This window comes from Panthera leo, chromosome C2, assembly GCF_018350215.1.
Source record: "Panthera leo isolate Ple1 chromosome C2, P.leo_Ple1_pat1.1, whole genome shotgun sequence".
NCBI lineage: Eukaryota > Metazoa > Chordata > Mammalia > Carnivora > Felidae > Panthera > Panthera leo.
In genome coordinates this window covers 69,960,861-69,980,772 of record NC_056687.1, presented here as the reverse complement: position 1 = coordinate 69,980,772, position 19,912 = coordinate 69,960,861, and the positions used below count along the sequence as shown (strand labels likewise).

Below are 19,912 nucleotides of genomic sequence, written 5' to 3'. Positions count from 1 at the left end.
ATCCACGTTGCTACATAATGTTTATTTATTTTTGAGAGAGAGACAGACAGACAGACAAAGCATGAGCAGGGGAGGAACAGAAAGAGAGACCCAGAATCCCAAGCAGGCTTCAGGCTCCAAGCTGTCAACACAGAGCCCGATGCGGGGCTTGAACTCACAAACCACGAGATCATGACCTGAGCCGAAGTCAGATGCTTAACCCACTGAGCCACCCAGGCGCCCCTGTTTAGTTGTTTTTAATGTAGTAAAAGATTATTGCTCAAACTTTGTTGTTCTTTGTTGTTCTTTGTTGGTTTCTATACCCAAACAGTGCATGCCCTGGGACTTGAGTTACTTCTTTGTGGTAAACTGTTGAAATCAGTCTCCACATGGAAGATTTCAGCACTCTCTGTGCCTTGGATGACTGCCCTGGGGTGCAGTGAATAGCTTGCTAATTAATAGTCAGCCTACTTCTTGGGTTTCATATATTGAGAAAATTTAAATCAAATAGGATAGGGAATTTTGAACAGAGCCCTTTAGGTCTTCTGACTGTGAGATCCCAAAAGTACCTCTAAGTAAGGTCTCAAATATTTTTCTTCCTCTAATAGGCTTTTTGGCCAGGTTATACATACATATATACGTATATTTATGTTTTTCTTTTCCATACAGATTTTTATATAGATATAAAAATTCTTTAATGTGTGGCAGGCAGTTAGAGATTAAGGGACATCTGCAATTCTCTCTCAAACATAAAAAAAATGGGAGAGTGACAATGGTGGCATCATTTTAGTGGCCAGAGCCAGCATCTAAACGCTGGGGCTGAGGCTGGGCTGATGGCTTCCAGAAGGCTTCACAAGGCTGTGTGAAACCTCTCCAGTTAAAAACACCTCTGACATTAAGGCCTGGTTCTAGACTTCTTGATTCTTGCCAAATGAAACACCTCCTTTGGCAACAATTATCCAGCTATGTTCATAACAATATTTCTCACCATATTTATCCTGTTTTCTTCAGAAATGTAATTTTCACACTCATGGTAAGTATCCCAGTGCTGTTCCTGGGTCTGTGGTCACGGTACTTTCTGCCACTGCATTGCAATTTGTATAGATCATAAATGGCTTGTTATAAAACCGAATTGAATGTGGCTGCACAACAGAGGCCTCAAAAAGTACCTTTTGAATGAACCATGATTTGACACCTTTAATTTTCCAAGAAAGGGGCCTCTTGGTGGGATTGCTACCCCTGTAGAGCCTCAGGTGAGAGAGCCTAGAAAATTCTTCAGGTTTTTGCATGTATATTAATCTCTTCTTAGTTTGTTGATGGTTACGTGGGTGCTACTTGCAAATATAAAAATGCAAAATATATACATTTTCTAGAGAAAGGGCCTCTTGTCCCCCACAGGAATGTCCTGCATAGCAGTTTCCCTTATTTGCTATTACATAAATCCTAATTATGCACGTGACAGCAGAAGTTGAGAGGGTCCTATTCCATTGTGGAGCACTCAGAATACGGTGGCTCTAAGAGCAGAATTTGTTACAGGATTCTTCAATAATTATGATCATAAGGAATGACATACCCCTAATTAGTAAAGACACTTCCATTTACCAGTCCATGTTCAAATCTGGATTCTAAACCTGGCCCTGCCCCTTTCTACTTCTGTGACCTTGGACTCTTCACTTACCCTCCCTGACAGATTTTTTCTTTCTTTTTCTTTCTTTTTTTTTTTTTTTGTAAGTTTTTACTTAAACTCCAATTAGATGTTACCATCTAATTACAGTGTAATATTAGTTTCAGGTGTACAATACAGCAATTCAACAATTCTAACATCATCCAGTGCTCATCACAACAAGTGCCCTCCTTAATCCCCATCGCCTATTTCACCCATCTCCCCACCCACCCCACTTCTGGTAACCAACAGCTTTTGACAGATTTTCTTATCTGTCAAATACCCCAGAGGGTTGTGAGCATCAAATAGAACAATGTCCGTAAAGCTCCTTGAACACTGCCTCACGTTGGGGGTTTGAGTAAATGTCACTACCTAACCTCCCCCGTGCACCCCTTCTTGGAGCATGTCTTCTTGCATAGAGATAAGCATCAGAGACATTCATAGCATCGGAACAGGTCGGTTTCAGAAGTTCATTCCATGATCAAGAATTTAGTAAGAATTCCATCTGTATCCAGATACTGCCCAAGTTCACTTGAAAGACACAAAGGGACCCACATTTAGGGCCTAGTCATATCACAAAACAGTGCATGAACCAGGTGCACTGAGCTGCTCTCCCCAGGGTCAGCCAGCTTCTTGCAGCTTGTGATTGGAGAGAGTTCTTTGGGAAAACCAGAGCGTAGCAAGTACCCGATGTTAGTGCAGCTGCAGATGCAGAAACCGTGATCTCTGCCTGAGGGTCATCTTGTTTTAGGTGAGTGGCTGATTCCGTGTCCTGCAGTAAGAGCTCACTGAGCACTGTTCACCTGCCAGGGCTGTGCTTTGAGCCAGGGTCACAGCTGGGCTGCTTGCAGTCTTGAATTAATTTCTAAATGTTTGTTGCCCCTAGACTTTTCCACTTCTCAGAAACTTTCTGAGACTGAGGAATGAGGATATGAGTCATTCGCACTTCTACCTTGACCATCCGACTTTATGAGATCTTGAAAGACAAGGGAGAGAGTATTGGGAGACTGGGTTGAGAACCTGCCTTGTTCCATGCTCTGAGCTCAGCTCTGGGTGGAGTTTTCTTGCTGCCCTTGCTCCCTGCTCAGATCCTGTTTCTGCAAAGATCTTAAGCAACAGTCCACCAGTGATTCTGAAAAATGGACCATCCTAAGCATTGGATCTTACCTCACTGCCCTTCTCTTGCTAGTTAGAAAGGGAAATGTGCAAGCATAGCCCCTGTGGTGAAGAACCCATACATGCCTTTGAACTTCAGGACTGATCCTGAAGGGCATGACACTTGGCTTGTGAAAGAGATCATGAAACTTAAAAAGCAAAGGAAAATCCTAGAAAGGCCATGAGAATGCCCAAGATAAGATCTTAGTCATGTATAGGTTTGGGTGGCATTAGTTTTTTGATATTATAGGATAACACATTAGGCAATTTTCCATTCTTAGTTAAATTGAGAACTATATGATCTCCCGTATTGGTTTCATTTCTTCAATGTTGAGCCCTGGCTTTGAGTTTGATCTCGACTTGGAAACTGTGACATACTGATTATAGGCCTCCGCTGCTCAGTGCCTCTGGTGGGGTGGGGTGGAATTGGAAGGAGTAGCCCTGTTTTCCTTTGGGATGAGCGTCCATGACTCTATGAAAACTGACCTAAGAGCCCCACCCAGATTCTAATACTCCCTGGTGTCTGGAAGCTGCTCTGAGTGAGTCTGACCTATTGCACCTTTGGCTTCCCTTGTCTGGGACACCTGCTGGTCACCCTGGGACCCAGAAGAGGGGACCTCCAATCACTCCAGCCCACAACCACCATGTCTTGATCAGGTGACCCCACCATTCCTAAGCTAAAGGAATATCCTTCCCATGTTGGTATGTTATTTGACACAACATTGGTCTTTAGTAATAGGCAAATGTAATAATATAAGGAACATCTATTTTAATGCCCTTTTCACTATATTGAGGTGGTTTCCTTGGAAACAAACTGAGGCTCATTTGTTAGTATTTTGCGCTCATAATGAGCAAGCACTTAATAGTAGGATTATTTGTGTCTTGTGCCTTTGCTAATAGCATCTGTCACACACAGTGGGTTGACATTTTACTACCCGCTTGACTGTGTACATTTGGGGAAACTGAGACTCAGAACCTGGACTAAAGCTTGCTGGGATTCTTGGTTATAGATTCAGACCAGGAGAACCTTGCAAGTAAATAGTTACCTCATTTCTACCAAATTTTACTTATTTTGATTAGCTTGAGGCCCTTCCCAAATCTCTGAATTACCAATCCAGTTTTCTCTGCCACCACCCAAGCATTGAGCCTGCATTTTCCAAGTCTTACCTAATAAGTGCTCTTTATTTCGGTCAAAATTTTAGGAAACATTTAGTGTCTGTTTTCCTAAGTGAGTGTTTGTCTGGGTTACGTAAGGACATATCAGATACAGCAGACCAGGCTGAAGGACACACGTGGACCAGGGGACAGGCTGAGGTAGCTGTCCTTTTCTGACTATTATTTGATGGAAGACAGAGTGTTCCCCTTCATATTCAGTGGGTGTCTGGCTGTTGTTATTGGTTATGCTAAACCCACTTTCCTTAAATGAACCTTTGTGGGCCTGTTCTAATTTATAAAATGCTTTTGACATGAGTGATGTCATTAAGTTGTTGTTACTCTACCAGGCGATTGATGTGGCTGTTACTGACCTGACCCAAGTGGAGGAGGCTGCGGCCGAGAAGATTGGCACGTTGGCCACACTCCCCACCAATGGTTGGCCCAAATCCTTGACCCAATAAAAGCCCACCTCCCCTAACTCTAGGGGAGCGCTCTTCTCTTCTCTGGGCACCTGCTTCCTGCCATCTTGTGGCTTAGCTGGGCTCCTGGCAGCCAAGCTTCAACGTGGCCCACTCACGTGACATTCCAAACCAGCTCTGTCCATTGAAAGTGCTGCACCCAGCTCTGAACAGTGGCCAGCTGAGGGTGGAACATGGCAGCTGTTAACCAACCACAACAACATGACGGTTTTCCAGGTTGAAAATAGTAACTCTCCCATCCTGTTGCAGTGACCAAGGGTAGTGAATTTATATCTCTCCGGATGTGGTTGGCATTCCCCCAGAAGTGCCTGCCAGGTGGATTGGGCAGGTTAAGCCAAACTGAAGATGTTGATCTGAGAAACCTCGGTTTCTTTTGGCCACAGGCCCTCTGTTTTTCTTTCTGAGTCAGCATTCCTTAGGGTCCTGTGAGGACTGTGGTTCATCTCGCTTAGCTGTTTATAGATTTTTTTGAGACTGGAAAGATGAGTTCCTTAAAGAACACAGATTTTGCCCTCTTGCGTCCATTGCTTTAGTCTCCTGCGATCGATAGACTTGGGCCAGAGACCAAGTCCTTTCTTTGCTGCCCTCATGTGAAATGCAATAGTAATTTGAGGGGCTCGGCAGCAGGGCCTCAGCATTGAGAAATCAGGTGTGAGGACAAGAAAGGCAAAGGCATCCTTTGGGATGCCAACATCCTTTGACAGTGGAGTCTTAGCTTTCTAGCCAGTGCTGTCATCTCCGAAAGTAATGTTGAGGTTTGGAGAAGCTTAGCTTAAAGCAACATCACCCTATTTGTTTAGTGGTCATCATATTTTGCTGCTCAGATACAACATGAATGCAACATATGGTTCGGCAGATGAAGGCAAAGGGCGAGAGGCTTGTTGGAGCATTGACTTTTGGGAAGCACCATCAGTTGACCTTGTCAGGGCTGGTTCATTAGCACTAAGCCAAAGACAGAGGAGCTGTTGGCCTTGAGACTGACGATGCATCATTGTTCACATGTCTGAAGGACATTTTTTTGCTGGAGAAATCTGAACAATATGCAAGAGCAATAGCGGGGTGCAAAGCTTGTGCTGTTGGACTATAACCTTGACCTGCCAAACGAAAGAGAATTCTTAACCATTTTTTTCTCATGGTATTTTAAGTCTCTGGATTTCTTGGGCACATGTTAAGAATTTGAAATACCTCAAGAATCCTATTTAAGTTCATAAGCCTCAATAATGCTTCTGTTCCCTTTCTAATTTACAGATTTGGATATCTTCCTCCAGGGCTTCAGGTTTGTGCTGATGATATTCTCAGCCTCCAGCCCATGTTCTGAGCATCCTATGTGGGCCTGACGATTCTAGGCATTGGACAAAGAAAAATAAAATGCCATCTTTGATTTTGTTTGGGTTTGCTGACTAATGGGTTGAAGCAAACAAGTAAACAAACAGATATATCTGTGTGATAAGTGATTTTATATCTAAGCTTTCCTCTTAACTAAGCCTCCCATCAGCTTTTGAGCATGCTCAGGTCCCTTTGTTCTAGAAAAAAATAGAGAAAGAGAAACCCTCAGCCTCCTACCCATTCACTGTCCCCTTCTTTCCTCCGTATTCACAGCTATATTTCTGACAACATTTGTCTCCACCCAGTCAGCCTTAACCTCAGTCCAGTTTGGATTCAGAATAGGTCTTCCCAGATCTTTAATGGCCTTGTGCTGCTACATCTCATAGACTTTTTTTTAGCCCTTGACTTTTCTGGAATAGTTGACACTGTTGACCACCCCCACCTTGAACTCCTCTCTTCCCACGTTCAGCCTTTGGCCATCTCCTTTGGCGTCTCCTTTGCGGGATCCTTCACCTCTAGCAACCCACTCAATGCTGGCTTGTCCACTTGTCCAAGGCATAGCCTGGATGTCCCTTCCCAACACTCTCTCTTGAGAATCTCATCACACCCACACCTTCCATTGCTCAGACCTGCTGCTGAGCTCCCTCCACCATTTGCCTTCTTGACATCTCCAGTGGGTGTCTTCAGTGCACCTCAGCCTCAAGATGGCTCAAAGTGATCTCATGATCTTCCTCCCAGCCGTGGTTCTCTTCTGATTCTCCTTATCTCTCCTTTGATCTGTTTGCATAAGCCAAAAACCTAGGAGTCATCCTTTTCCCACCTTTTCCTCAATGCCTACATCCCATATGCTACCAGGTCGTCCACTGACCTCTTATTTCTTTGAAATTCAACTCCTTGACCACCATCCTGGTCTATCTGTTCTCCACACCGCAAGGCAATCGTTGCAAAACCAAAACATGCTGATGTTCAGCACCTCATAGAGGCTGCACGTTTGTGGGGATGGCCAGAACCCGGGATGCCTTGGAAAGCAGGGACGGCTGAAGAGACTCACAGGGTAGCCTGGGATGTTGCACCACAAAGTAGAGACGTAGAAGCTATGCTGTAGGTGATGAGAAGCCATGGAAGGGCTTTATGCAAGAGCATCATCACGTAGTTTATATTTTAGAGAAACGCTGTGGAGCCCAGGTGGAAACTGACTTGGGGGGGAGACAGACCATAGAATGGGAAGGCAGCCAGGAGGATGCTGTGGCATCCAGGTGAGGCTTGTGGCTTACCTCAAGTAATAGGAGTCTATTGTCAGGCCATTTAGGGCCTAAGGGATAAATTCAAACTCCTTAGTCTAACGCTCAGGCCTCCTTCCTCCATAATCTCCTTCCTTCCCTCCCTTTTACCATCTACTTGTCCATTCATTCATATATATGTACATGCAATAGGCCTGTATCTATTTCTACACCCTCTCTTCCCATCCTAGTAGACCTCTCCTTTTTTCTTTTCTTTTTTTAATCTTTATTTATTTTTGAGAGAGACAGAACATGAGCAGAGGAGGAGCAGAGAGAGAGAGAGAGAGAGGGAGAGAGGGAGACACAGAACCCAAAATAGGCTCCAGGCTCTGAGCTATCAGCACAGAGCCCAACGGAGGGCTCAAACTCGGGAACAGAGAGATCATGACCTGAGCTAAAGTCTTGATGCTCAACTGACTGAGCCACCCAGGCTCCCCAAAACCTCTCCTCTTCATTTTTTTTTTAAATTTTTTCTTAACGTTTTATTTATTTTTGAGACAGGGAGAGACAGAGCATGAACAGGGGAGGGTCAGAGAGAGGGAGACACAGAATCTGAAACAGGCTCCAGGCTCTGAGCTGTCAGCACAGAGCCCGACGCGGGGCTCGAACTCACGGACCGCGAGATCATGACCTGAGCCAAAGTCGGCCGCTCAACTGACTGAGCCACCCAGGCTCCCCAAAACCTCTCCTCTTCAAATACTTCCCTTCCCAGCTGCCCACCCTATTCATCGTCACGTGTGAGCTTGTGCTGCTTTATTGCATCCCAAATGCCTTCTCTCCTCTACTATTCTGAAACCCACAGCTGAGCCTGAAGCCCACATCGGGCTCTCCACATTTCTCTGTGCCCTGACCTTAAGCAGCGTTATGATGGTTGTGGAGGAACTGGAGAGCCCACCTGATCTACCACCCTTGCTTTACAGAAGAGGCCAAGAGTACTTGAAGGATCAGTGGTTAAAAGAGCGAGTCTTGTGGATGGCTGTGTTGCACATTTTTAACTGTACCACATCCTGGGCTCTTTGAACATTTATCCCATATGTTATTTTTTAAAATTAAAAAAAAATTTTTTTGAGAGCCAGAGAGAGACAGCATGAGCCGGGAAGGGGCAGAGAGAGAGGGAGACACAGAATCCGAAGCTCAGGCTCCAGGCTCTGAGCTGTCAGCACAGAGCCCAACACGGGGCTCAAACGCACGAACTATGAGATCATGACCTGAGCCAAAGTAGGACGCTTAAACTACTGAGCCACCCAGGTTCCCCATATCCCATATGCTATTTTAATTGTTATCACGTAATCATGACTGGATGATACTGCAGAAGCAGTGTGTGCAGTGGTTAGGAATATGGGCTCCAGAGTCAAACAAATGTGGTTTAGATCCTTGCCCTGACACCTGCTTGCTGTGCAGCTTTGGATAAATTACTTGGCCTCGTTTGGCCTCTCTGTGCCTCATTTGCCAGCTCTGGGAAAATTAGGGTGGTGCTTGTACCATGGCACAGGGTTATCAGCGTGGGGGGGGGGGGGGACGTGGGGGACTAATGAAATAATCCATGTAAAGGGCTTCGAACAATGCCTAGTCTGTTGTAAGTATTCCATGAAGTTTCTCTAGGTGAAGAGATTTTAAAAGTGACTTGATGTCCCAGTGAAATTAAAAATCTCTTGGAGGCAGTACACCACACATTCTCTATTGCACATTACAAAGAATTTTCCCAATCCTGTACGGGGGACAAGGCAGTATCCCTCTTTCATTGACGAGAAAACCGGACCACTGCCCCGAGATAGCAGGTAGGTAGCTGAGATTGCACAGCAGCACCGCTGAAAAAGGATGTCCCCAAACTGAGCTTTTCTGAGGCATTTCAAGTAGAGTGACAAGGATAGGACAGAGAGAGCTGAGGTCCAGGCTTGGTGTGGGGCGGGGCAGTGCTATGCTTCTTTGTTGGGGAGCCGCCCTTGCAGAGCGAGTTCTCCAGTCAGCGACGGTCCTTGGCAGGAGAATGCTGTGTTTACAGCCTCAGAAAGCCTGTGGAGCAAAGGTACACTTGTCAAGAACGACATCTCTCTTGCCCCTGGAGGTTTATTTAGTTGTTGCTAAAGTGCCTGGAGCCAGGCTAAGATCCCAAATCTCTCCTTTCTTTACTTTTTCTAGAACCAAGTCAGTGTACAGAAGGGAAAGATAAGATACGGGAGGGGCACATTCCCATGGGACCAGGCTCAGAGACACCCTGAGGATAGCAGGCAGCACAGGCAGAGCAGGGCCTGTGAGGACACGAGGGCCTGTTATGTAACTCTAACCTGCTTGTCAGCAGCGAACCAGGAAGAGTACTTCCTATGAGGGATTTCCCCTTCCTGCCCAGGAGCCCCACACAGAGAGGCCATGCCCTTTGGAAGCCTGCATATGTGTTTGGCCACAGAGAGGTGAGCCCGTGTCTGGTTTTGTTCTCCTCGATTTGTGTTTGTGCCAGGACGTGTGCCAAGGGCCCTCTGCTGTGTGTCCACAGGCTCCGAATGGGGACTCCAAACACCCCCCCTGATGTCAAAGGAGGCAGAACGGTGGCCTCTGACCCTGGTTGCCCTGGTGCCCTGGCTTGGCAGCCCTCAGGGCCGCGAGTCTCACAGACAGGGGTGACTGGAGGCACGTAACGTTCTGAGTTGGCCTCCTGCTCTTTTTAAGCCAACTGTTGGAGAATTCAAGACCCGACTTTGGTGACACAGTAGCCACCCGAATGAGCAGAGATTTTCAGAACACGCCCCTTCTTTTTCTTTCCTCTTCACCACTTCCTATTTACAGGGCTGCCTCTTATGAGAGGAGGGGAGACTGGGGAGCAGACGCAGAGCCCTGAGAGAAGGGGTGCAGGGTCTGTGAGGAGAGGAAACTAGGAAGGTGAGAGGAAGGGAACTGCTTGTGTGAGGGAGGGACACTGACTGTGGGGAGAGGGAGGGAGGGAGGCAGGACCGTGAGAAAGAGGAGGGAAGCGCCCTTCCTGTCTCAGGAACTGGGCTTAGTCCTCCCTCCCCTCCCCGGCCTTCTGGGAGCTAGGACCGGACTTGGGACTCCTGGAGGGGCCTGAAGCCGCTGCTGAAGGAAGCCACAGTGTGTTCCGGAGCTGGATGGAAACTATTTGGGGACCAGCTGTGGAGAGTTGGCTTGTGCCCTAAGGGTCTGACGTCTGCCTGGTTGTGACCCCTTGCTCCTGTGCTGGGTGAGAATGGGGAGAAGAGAATCACTTCTCGGTTCTGCCCATCTCAGGCCTGCCCCACTGCCCTCAGGCATCTCCTCCGAGGTCACCCCATGGCCATCTGGGTCCTCTGCAGGCCCTGAGTCCAAGTCCAGCTTGGGGGTGAGGGCGAGCGGTGGCTTCCCTCCTGGACCGCTTATGTGCTGCCTGACATGCCTCAGGGAGCGTCCCACAGGGCCTCGAGTGTCTTTGTGGTATCAGCCTTCCCACCGAGGCTCTGGAGGCCTCAGAACAGCTGCACCAGGTCCTGGGTGTGCTCGCTTCGGGCTGGACATGGATACATAACCTCATGGGAGATTTTAACCCTGGCGGCTTTTGACCCAACCTCGCAGAAAGTACTTCTCTTCCCATCCTCCGAGATCTACTCTGAGCTTCCTCAACAGTGAGGGAGCACTTACTATATGCCGAACACTGAGTGAGTGCTTTATTCAGGTTTAAGTGATTAACTCCTACAGCAAACCAATGACGGGGGCATTTGTATCAGCCCCATTTAAAAAACAATTTTTTAAAAAACATTTATTCATTTTTGAGAGACAGAGAGACATAGAGAGGGAAAGACAGAATCCGAAGCAGGCTCCAGGCTCCAGGCTCCGAGCTGTCAGCACAGAGCCTGATGTGGGGCTCGAACTCACAGACTGCGAGATCATGACTCGAGCCAAAGTCAGATGCTTAACCGACTGAGCCGCCCAGGTGTCCCGTATGAGCCCCATTTAAAAATGAAGAAACTGGGGCTCCTGGGTGGTTCAGTCGGTTGAGCGTCCGACTTCGGCTCAGGTCATGATCTCACAGCTCGTGAGTTGGAGCCCCGTGTCAGGCTCTGTGCTGACAGCTCAGAGCCTGGAGCCTGCTTCAGAGTCTGTGACCCCTTCTCTCTCTGCCCCTAACCCACTCACATTGTGTGTCTGTCTCTCTCAAAAGTAAATAAACATTAAAAAAAAATGAAGAAACCAAGATACAGATGGGTTAGACGTTAGTAACTGCTGGTAAGTGGCAGATTGAGGAGGCCAGCTCAGGCACTGTGATTCTGGAAGCCACATGTTCACCACGCACCACTGCCTCATTTTCCCAATGTTGTGTCCCCACCCTGTTCTCCACCACCCATGTTCCGTGGTAAACAGGCTGCTCTTCATCCTGGGCCTGTGCAGAAATCCCCCCCTCCCTTCTCTTTCCTGGTGGTCCCTGAGGGAAGTTGGGGGAGCCTGGGAGTCTGGCCCCTCCTGGTCGGCACTCTTCCAGCTCCTCAGGACCCCTTGGATGTTTGCTTTCCACCTACTCCCACACCCTCCCCTCCTTTGAGTTGTGCACCTTGACTTTTCTCCCCTCCCTCCCCCCTTACTGACATCCTGGCCATCCCTGCATTCCTCAAAGACCTTGGGACCCGCCTCACGCTCCCCCCTCTCCCTCAGGCCCCACCATCCCTGCATCTCCCTGAGACAGTTGTCCAATGCATCGGTCTCCAAGCGCCTTGTTGCTCAGCTCCAGTGGCGGTTCATAGCAATTCTAGCCCGTTTCCTGGGCGCCCCCACGCACCAGATGCTGAGTGAGGGCTTTACCTGCAATAGCACCGTATTTCTTGACAACATTTCTACGAGGAGGGCATTTGTCCTCGTTGACAGATGAGGAAACAGATCATCAGACAGGTTTAGGGACTTGCCCATGGTGACATAGTGAATGGTGGAGGACATACTTGAACTTGGCTCCGTGCAGCCTCTCAGCCTCTCTCAACATGGCTGGAGCTGGAAACTTGCACATCGCACTCTGGCCACAGTCCTCACCCCTCAGCGTGTCCCCTCTCTTTCTCTCTGCCTCTTTCTCTGCTGTAATCTCTTCTCTTTAGAGCGTGCCATTCCCTCCATCTCTCCGTTTCCTCCCAAACCATTTCTCTTCTGAATCTTTGTCTGCAGTCAGAAGAAGGCACAAATATACCCCATCTTCAGAATATCCTGTCTGCCTTCCTCCCCATCTCTTCCCACACTTCCAGACCACTTGTGGGAGCTGCCTGCTTGCAGCCACCTCACTGCCCCCTGGATTCTGCCCTCACCCCTCCAGATTGTGGCAAATCCACAGTAGCCACCTGGGATTTGCACTTCCTGATCTCTTTTTGCGCTTGCTCGGGCTTCCGATCATGTCTCTTTGGGCTTCCAAACCACTGGTTCTCCCCCGCTTGTCCCTGGCATCTCCTTCCCAGCCTGCTTTAAGGGCTCCCCTCCCCTAAATCGCCGATATTCTATTTTATAAAGGGAGGCATGGGGCCACGTCTTGGCCCACAGCCCACACAAGCACTGTTTTGCTGATGGAAAGCTGTTGAATTCTGTAGAGCTGAAATTCTGTATAAATAGACACATTTACAACTTCCTGTCCATTTAGCTATCAATCATTCTAACAAAGGTAGTACTATTAATAACTTGCACATGTAGCAAGTCACAGCTTACAAAGTGCTTTCGCATGCCTTTCAGTATCCCTACCTATGTGCAATGAAAATATTTTTATGTCTGCACGGTATTAAACAGGCATCATTAAATTCGACTTACTCTGCCAAGGTGTTGGGGGTAGCATTATAAAGGAGCTGTGTTTTGCCGAAGAGTCCTTGCTTAAGGCCCCCTGGGTGTTGTTAACCAGGATAATGTCCCCAGTCCCCCATTTAGTTTTACTGGTGATTGGTAGGTTATTGATCCTTGGGACAGGGCCAAATGACCCTTGTTATTTTAATAACATGTTCCTGCTAGGGCATTGGGAGAGACTAAGGGCCGACCACAAGATGTGGGGAACCTCCGTGCATACAGGTTGAGGCCCAACTACAGGATCTGAGACATTTGGATCAGGGTAAAGTGTAACCATACTGACCCAGTTTTTGAAAACCTGTATGGGTCATGCTTTCTCAAGGAGGCTTGAAAGCTTTAAACCAAGATGGCAAATGGTTGTGTCTTCTGTGCCAGTCCCCCTAGTTGGTAGAACCTGCTTGGAGTACTGTGTTGAGGGGGATCCTGAGACCAAGCCAAGGCTCCCGTGATCAGATGGTGTGATGTGCCATGGATGGGGAGGAGGACATGAGAGCACAGGCCACATCTTTGCCATAGCTGCTTCAAGCTGTCTTTGAGAGTGGAAGAACCGCCGGACAAACTGGGGCCGGCAAGGGAGCCAGGGAGCCAGTGAGGACAAGCCTTTGAGAGGTCGCCGCCATTTCACCAGACCCGGAGGCTGCCCTGCTTTGACTTGCTGGGACTTGACTTTGGAGTTGTCAAATTTCTGAGGCCAAAAGCCACATGGATAAGGATTTCCTGATGTCCCACAGCCCCTCAGCACCCAGCTGCTTGCTCACCCTACTTAAGTGGGCAGGGGCTGTCTGTGCTCTGTCTACTTTATCTTACACATTGTTTCTTGTCATGTCCTCACTGCTCAGGTGTCGTGGGAGGCTTTCTGGAATGGCTCATGTCTCTGGTGGGGAGTCCTGTCCCTCTCCTGCCCTTGACCCCTAACTTTCTCTGCCTGAGCCCTAGATCTGGGACGCACTCAACTCCTTTGACCTCTGGCTGGGTTTGGGGGCTCTCGGGCCTGTGTGGTGTCAGATGTATCCAACATAGCCAGGCTCGTTGCTGATCTGGCGTCATGGCAGAGAGCACAGAGCTTGAACTTGGCTCAAGCAGGTGCCTTCTCAGCAAGCAGGTTCTGTCACTTCGATGCCCAGTCACCATGGGGAGCAAGTTCTTCCTTCAGCACACACACACTTCACCTGAAACCCAACTCTTCAACCAAATGATATCCTGCCTCTTCTCCAGAATGTTGGCACGTTGGAATACGGTGTCAGGTTGTTATTGGCTAATGTTATGTTGCTGCCACACACAATTAGAGCAGGGAGAAAAACAGCACCCGCTGTCTCCAGCAAAGCAGTCCCTCTGACCCAGGTACTGTCGTGCTGCTTGTAAATACGGCACTGACCATGCTTTATGGGAAGTGTGGCATACAAGCTGCTGGGGAGTGCCAGAGCTATGTTCGAAACCTTCCCCAGAAGTGCACTCATATCTGCAGCTCACTTGGAAACGCGTTTTGGAAACTGCACTGACCAGTGGAGGGGGTGGGGTGGATGTGCGATAGAGCAGCAGGTAACACGCTAATGGTGGAATGTGGGTGGCAAGCATATGGATGTTCACTGTACAATCCTTTCAACTTGGCTGCAGGTTTGGAAACTTTCATAATAAAATGGTGGTGGTGGGGGGGGGGGGAATTACCCTCGACAGTGACCCATTTTTAATTTGAAACAGGCTCTTGACCAGTGTGGCCCCTGAGGCTGGAGAGTGAAGGGGCTGTGCAGATTGGATCCATTTCATTCGGGAAGGCTTCCTGTGGGGGGTGGCTTCCTGCCTGCCAAGCCTTGAAACCTGCACTGTTCACAGACCGTGCTAGAGGAGGGGTCTGCAGCCGCCCTCCCGTGGGAGCCGTGCACTCTGCTGCCAGTGCCCTCCAGCCCCCTGCCCCCACCTTGTGTAACCCTTGAGTAGGTGTGCTGCCCTCTCCTGTACCTCACCTTCACATGCCAGCTCCTAGGCAGTTAGACTGCACCCAGCCTCCTGCTGGCTTTCCTCACCTTTCCCAGAGGGTTGCCATATGCCTCGGCACTGCGCAGGCAATGGGAGGGGGCTCTCGCCCGGTACAGTATCTGCTGAGGCTCTGAGTCTCGGTGCAAACAGAGAGGCTGTCTGGCCCCGGGAAGGTTGGGAGACTTGGTCGCTCTAGATGGCCTCCCTCCTGCCTGCAGATTCTAGGCACCACGGAGCCGACAGAGCAGGAGAGGGGGGGTGGGCAGGAAGTAAGTGGCCGGTGAAGAAGCTCTCTGGAGTTAGGTCCTGAACTAAATTGTGGGTCACATTCATTGGTGGTCTCACAGAAGGTGCTGGGATCCAGCTACTGGGATAACTGGCTCAGGTGTGGGAGTAAAATGCAAGGCCTCCACCTGTCTGATGCCCATGGCCCACTGCTGCGGTCTCCTGCTAGTATGTAACTGGCTGCGCAATGATACAGATTCTTCGTTCATTTTTTAAATTTACTTTTAATGTTTGTTTATTTTTGAGAGAGAGAGAGAGACAGAGCGTGAGTGGGGGAGGAGCAGAGAGAGAGAGAGAGAGAGAGAGACAGAATCTGAAGCAGGCTCCAGACTCTGAGCTGTCAGCACAAAGCCCAACATGGGGCTCAAACCCGCGAACTATGAGATCATGATCTGAGCCAAAGTAGGACGCTTAACCTACTGAGCCACCCAGGCGCCCCAATTCTTGGTTCTTTTAGTCTTAGCCTTAGCAAAATGTCATCAGGAAGGAAAGCATGCTGTCATAATAGTGTAAGGGAAATTTTGTAAAGTTAAGTGCCGTAGCGCTGCTTTCTGCCTCTGTTAGTGCAGAGGATCGAGAATCCATTGTCAGGCTTTTGGCGCTCTTGGAAGATGGCGCTCTCCATGCTTTTTTTTCCCTGAGCGACACATTCACTCACGCTGACACTTGTCCTCTGAGCCCAGTGAGCCTCTGCCCTTGACGCCTGCAAGGGGCATGCCCAGCCCCTTGCCCTCCTACAAAGGAGAGCAGGGCAATCTTCCACTGGTTGTCCACCTGCTTAGGGCCTACTCTGCTGTCTTTCCTCCAGAGAGGCAGTGGGTGCTGGGGTTCAGACTCCCTGGTGTGAGTCCTGACTCCACCACAGGCAGGTGATCTTCAACAAGCAGCTTCATCTCTGTGTCTCATCTGCGGCAGCTGTGATGTGAGGGAGGGAACAGTCCCTGCCACATGGCCCCGTTGTAGAAACTGCTCAAGTTTATGCTGCAAAGCCTGATGTGTATATAGGGAGTGCTGTTCAATTAGCCACTGCTGACCTTGGCACCTGTGCCCGAATCATCCCACTCGGGGCTACGGCTCTGAGGCCGGAGCCAGAATTCAGCATCACTGCACGCCGTGGCTGTAATAAATTACCACAGAGTTAGTGGCCTTTAACAACATGGATTTATTCTCTTGAATTCTGGAGGTCTGGGCTAAAGTCACCGGGCTGACTGGGCCATACTCCCTCCGAGGCTCTCGGGAGGATCCATGTCCTTGCCGTCTCCAGCTTCTAGAGCTGCATTCCTCACATTCTTTGGCTCTGTGGCCTCTTCCTCCATCTTCAAAGGCAGGAGCTAGCATCTTGCTTCTGTTGTCCCATCACCACTGTGGTCCAGTCTCCCTCTGTCTTCGTCCTCTAGGGACCCTTGTGATGGCATTGGGGCCCACCTGGAGAACCTAGGAGAACCTCCCATTTCAAAATCCTTCACCTAGTCATATCTGCAGGAGGTAACATTTACTCTGGGGATTTGGAAGCGGACATATTTGGTGGCCATTCTTCACATGACAACTGAGACAGGAAGAAACTCTCTGGGGTCATGGTCCTGTGGTGTTACTTGGTCAAATTCTGGACCAACGTAGAGCACCGCCCCAGACCTAGCTGGGCCACACAAGCTGCCCGGCCCCCTGCTATGCAAGCATGTGGGCTCTAGGCCCTCTCTGTCTGCCCAAACAGAGTTGGAGGGCACAGTTGTATTGGCTCCCCATTGTCTTGGTGCAAGGCAGACGCTGGGTGGTTGGTTATGTGTTCATGCAGGCAGGCGCTGATGTGCTGTGTGTGTTCCTTTAGGCCACGGCGAGTGTCACTGTGGAGAATGCAAGTGCCACGCAGGTTACATTGGGGACAACTGTAACTGCTCAACAGACATCAGCACATGCTTGGCCAAGGATGGCCAGATCTGCAGCGACCGTGGGCACTGTGTCTGTGGGCAATGCCAGTGCACAGAGCCAGGAGCTTTTGGGGAGACGTGTGAGAAATGCCCGACTTGCCCAGATGCCTGCAGCACCAAGAGGTAATGGCACCCTCACTCCCGCTTCTCACCCCAGACCAGGCCCATCTTTCAGCCTGTCAGCCCTTGCGGCCGGCCCACCTCTTAGTCCCCATCCCCCGCATTTTCCACTGCCCAGCCTTTTCTGGGGAGCTAAACTCATACGAACATTAACTAAACTTTAACTGTATATTAAAATAGTGTCTTTGAAACACTATTTTGAAACCAGTGTTTCAAAGACACTATTTTAATATACAGTTAAAGGGGATTTTGTAAGAAAATAAAAACAGAACCAAAAAAAAAAAAAAAAAAAAAAAGACTGTTATTCTATTCCCCAACTTAGAAGTTACCAGATCACTGAATTAATTTCAACTGGTTTGGGTACCAAAATAGTGGCTTCTCAGAGCCTTTTGAGTGCTATTGAGTATTTCACAGGGGGATGTAGTATGCTTCTGTTTTTCAAACAAGTTGGATCCCCTCCCCGACATTAACATTTCCCAAATAATGTTTCACAGGACACCGTATGGCAAATGTTGCTTGGAACAAAACATAATCAGAACATGGATCAGATAGGAGGGCATTCGACCTAGATAAGACATGCCAGAAACAAACCACAATGGCTTTTGAATTTTCTGCTCCATTTATACAGATAATGGAACGCTGGCCCTGCACTGCAGCTGAATGCAGAGATTGTCTGGACAGTGGGCACCGCGCCTCCACTGACTCAGCCACGGGGTCACGTTCTCCATGCTGACCTCCCCGCAGCTCTGCCCTTCCCCCTCTGCCAGAGTGCGAATGGGCGGGAATTAAAGGGATCCAGGAGCTATGCCATCAGGAAGGCATGAGTGACCGTTTCTCTTGAATTTTGCTAACGGAACAGCTGTGTCATCATCATCCACGCTAGGGGGCCCGGCGTGAGGGAAACAGGCACAGATAATCAGAAACAAATAATAGTACAGACGTCGTTTCTCTTGGGCTGGGGAACGCAACTGTGCAATTTTCTTTTGGCAGATTTCCCCTCCACATGTCTGGCTTGGGCTGATAAAGAAAGGAGTTCATGCTCTCCGAGCCTGCCTTGGCTGCTGGTCGGTCCTTGCTCAGAAATGTTCTGGGTGGCACAACCCCTACTTGGATGTTTGCCTCAAATAATCCAGGCGTGGGTAATTGAAAGCTGGCTGTAGATCGAGAGACAAGATAGACAGGACCAGATTTTATTTTGTGTAATTGGAGAAGAGCCGGGGAAAGGGAGGGAGAAGAAAAGCAGACCCACTTTAGACCTGCTAAGAGTGGAGAAATGACAGAAATCCAAATAGCAACGTCCCAGGGGAGGAGGGTAGGATCCTGGATCTGGAGCCCAAGTAGCTGGGGCCATGTGAGCGTGGAATCACAGCCATCACCCACGTTTTATGACGGAGCGGGGCGCGCTCCCCCAGCTCCTCTCGCAGAGCTGTTTCGGGCTGTCCTTGGGACACACGAGGTTAGCGGAGGGAGGGGGGCAAGCTAGGACAACACACATGGAATCAATAAAAGTAGATCAAGCCCGTTTCTTCCATTCCCCTCGAGCAGCAAGGCAATGCAGTTTTGGCGTAGGTCAGTTAAAAGGCCCGACAACATTAGCTTTAGGTCAAAAGGGCACAACAACCGTAGCTTTAAATGTTTAAAGCATTCATTTCCGAGAAGAAACAGTATCTGATAATTTGTTATCCATTAAGCAATACTAACGACACAAGGAGAGCAAAGAGATGCCATAAGGAAACCTCACTATTCCTTTTTCTTTATCTCTGGGCCACACTGATGCTCTCTGTTTCTTTCAAAGCCTAGTTGCAACTTCTTTTTTTTTTTTTTTTAAACACATTCCCTTTGAAAGTGACTTATGTGATGTTTTTCTACTTGTTGGTTTGCCAAGAACCACCAGGTTTTGAATGCCTTGTCTTCCCCACCCTCCCCACTTGGGGTTTCAGAACAGCCAGTCTCCACTTTCTAGAACTAACCAAACATACCCTTCACCTTGGGTGAGTTCACACTCAGGCTCAGCTGATTTCAATTAACAGGCTCTCTGAGTAAAGTCTCTCTCAGCAACTTGTTTGTTTAAAAGGCCAGACTTATTTTAACACATGACTACAATATATCACAAGTTTCAGCCCAGTATGTGGAGCACACAAGTTAGACTGATAAATCCACATGGATAATTAGGGAACGTTTCCTGGAAGTGGCCCTGTGGTTTAATAACAACGGTTGCAGTTGGAAGGCTGGCAAATCCTCGCTGAGAGGAGGGTCAGCTTGGGGGTCACTTGTGGTGTGCTAATCCCAGAGGCCGGAGAAAGGGCCAGAGCTAAACCGCCCCTTCCTGGCCTGCAGCCAAGTCTCAGTTGTCTGCACTCTGGGACTCTGGCCTCAGGGGAAATGCAAACATTACCAACTTGTTTGTAACTCCAGAATGTTTCTATGGAGTGTTCCAGGAGAGTGGGATGTTATGGCCAATTCTGGGGTAGCTGCATTCCTTTTTTTTTTTTCCTTGTTTATTTATTTTGAGAGAGAGCGAGAGAGCGCAAGCCGGGGAGGGGCAGAGAGAGAGAGAGAGAGAGACCCAAGCAGGCTCCAAGCTGTCAGTGCATGAGCCTGATGTGGGGCTGGATCTCATGAATCATGAGATCATGACCTGAGCCAAAATCAAAAGTCCAAACGCTCAACTAACTGAGCCACCTCGGCACCCCTGAATTCCTAAGAAAGTCCTGCCTGCTTTCCTCCCCAACATTCAGAAAGGGAAGTGAGGACTTGGGAGGGGCTTACCGAGAGGCAGGG

General features: G+C 48.8%; 1 protein-coding gene across 1 annotated transcript in view; it reads left to right on the top strand.

Annotated features, from left to right (window-relative positions):
• ITGB5 (integrin subunit beta 5) overlaps window positions 1-19,912 on the top strand; it is a 121,354-nt gene that overhangs the window by 93,089 nt on the left and 8,353 nt on the right. Inside the window, 1 exon segment of the mRNA XM_042955044.1 lies at window positions 16,912-17,134. Within this exon segment, the coding sequence (XP_042810978.1) occupies window positions 16,912-17,134 (223 nt within the window).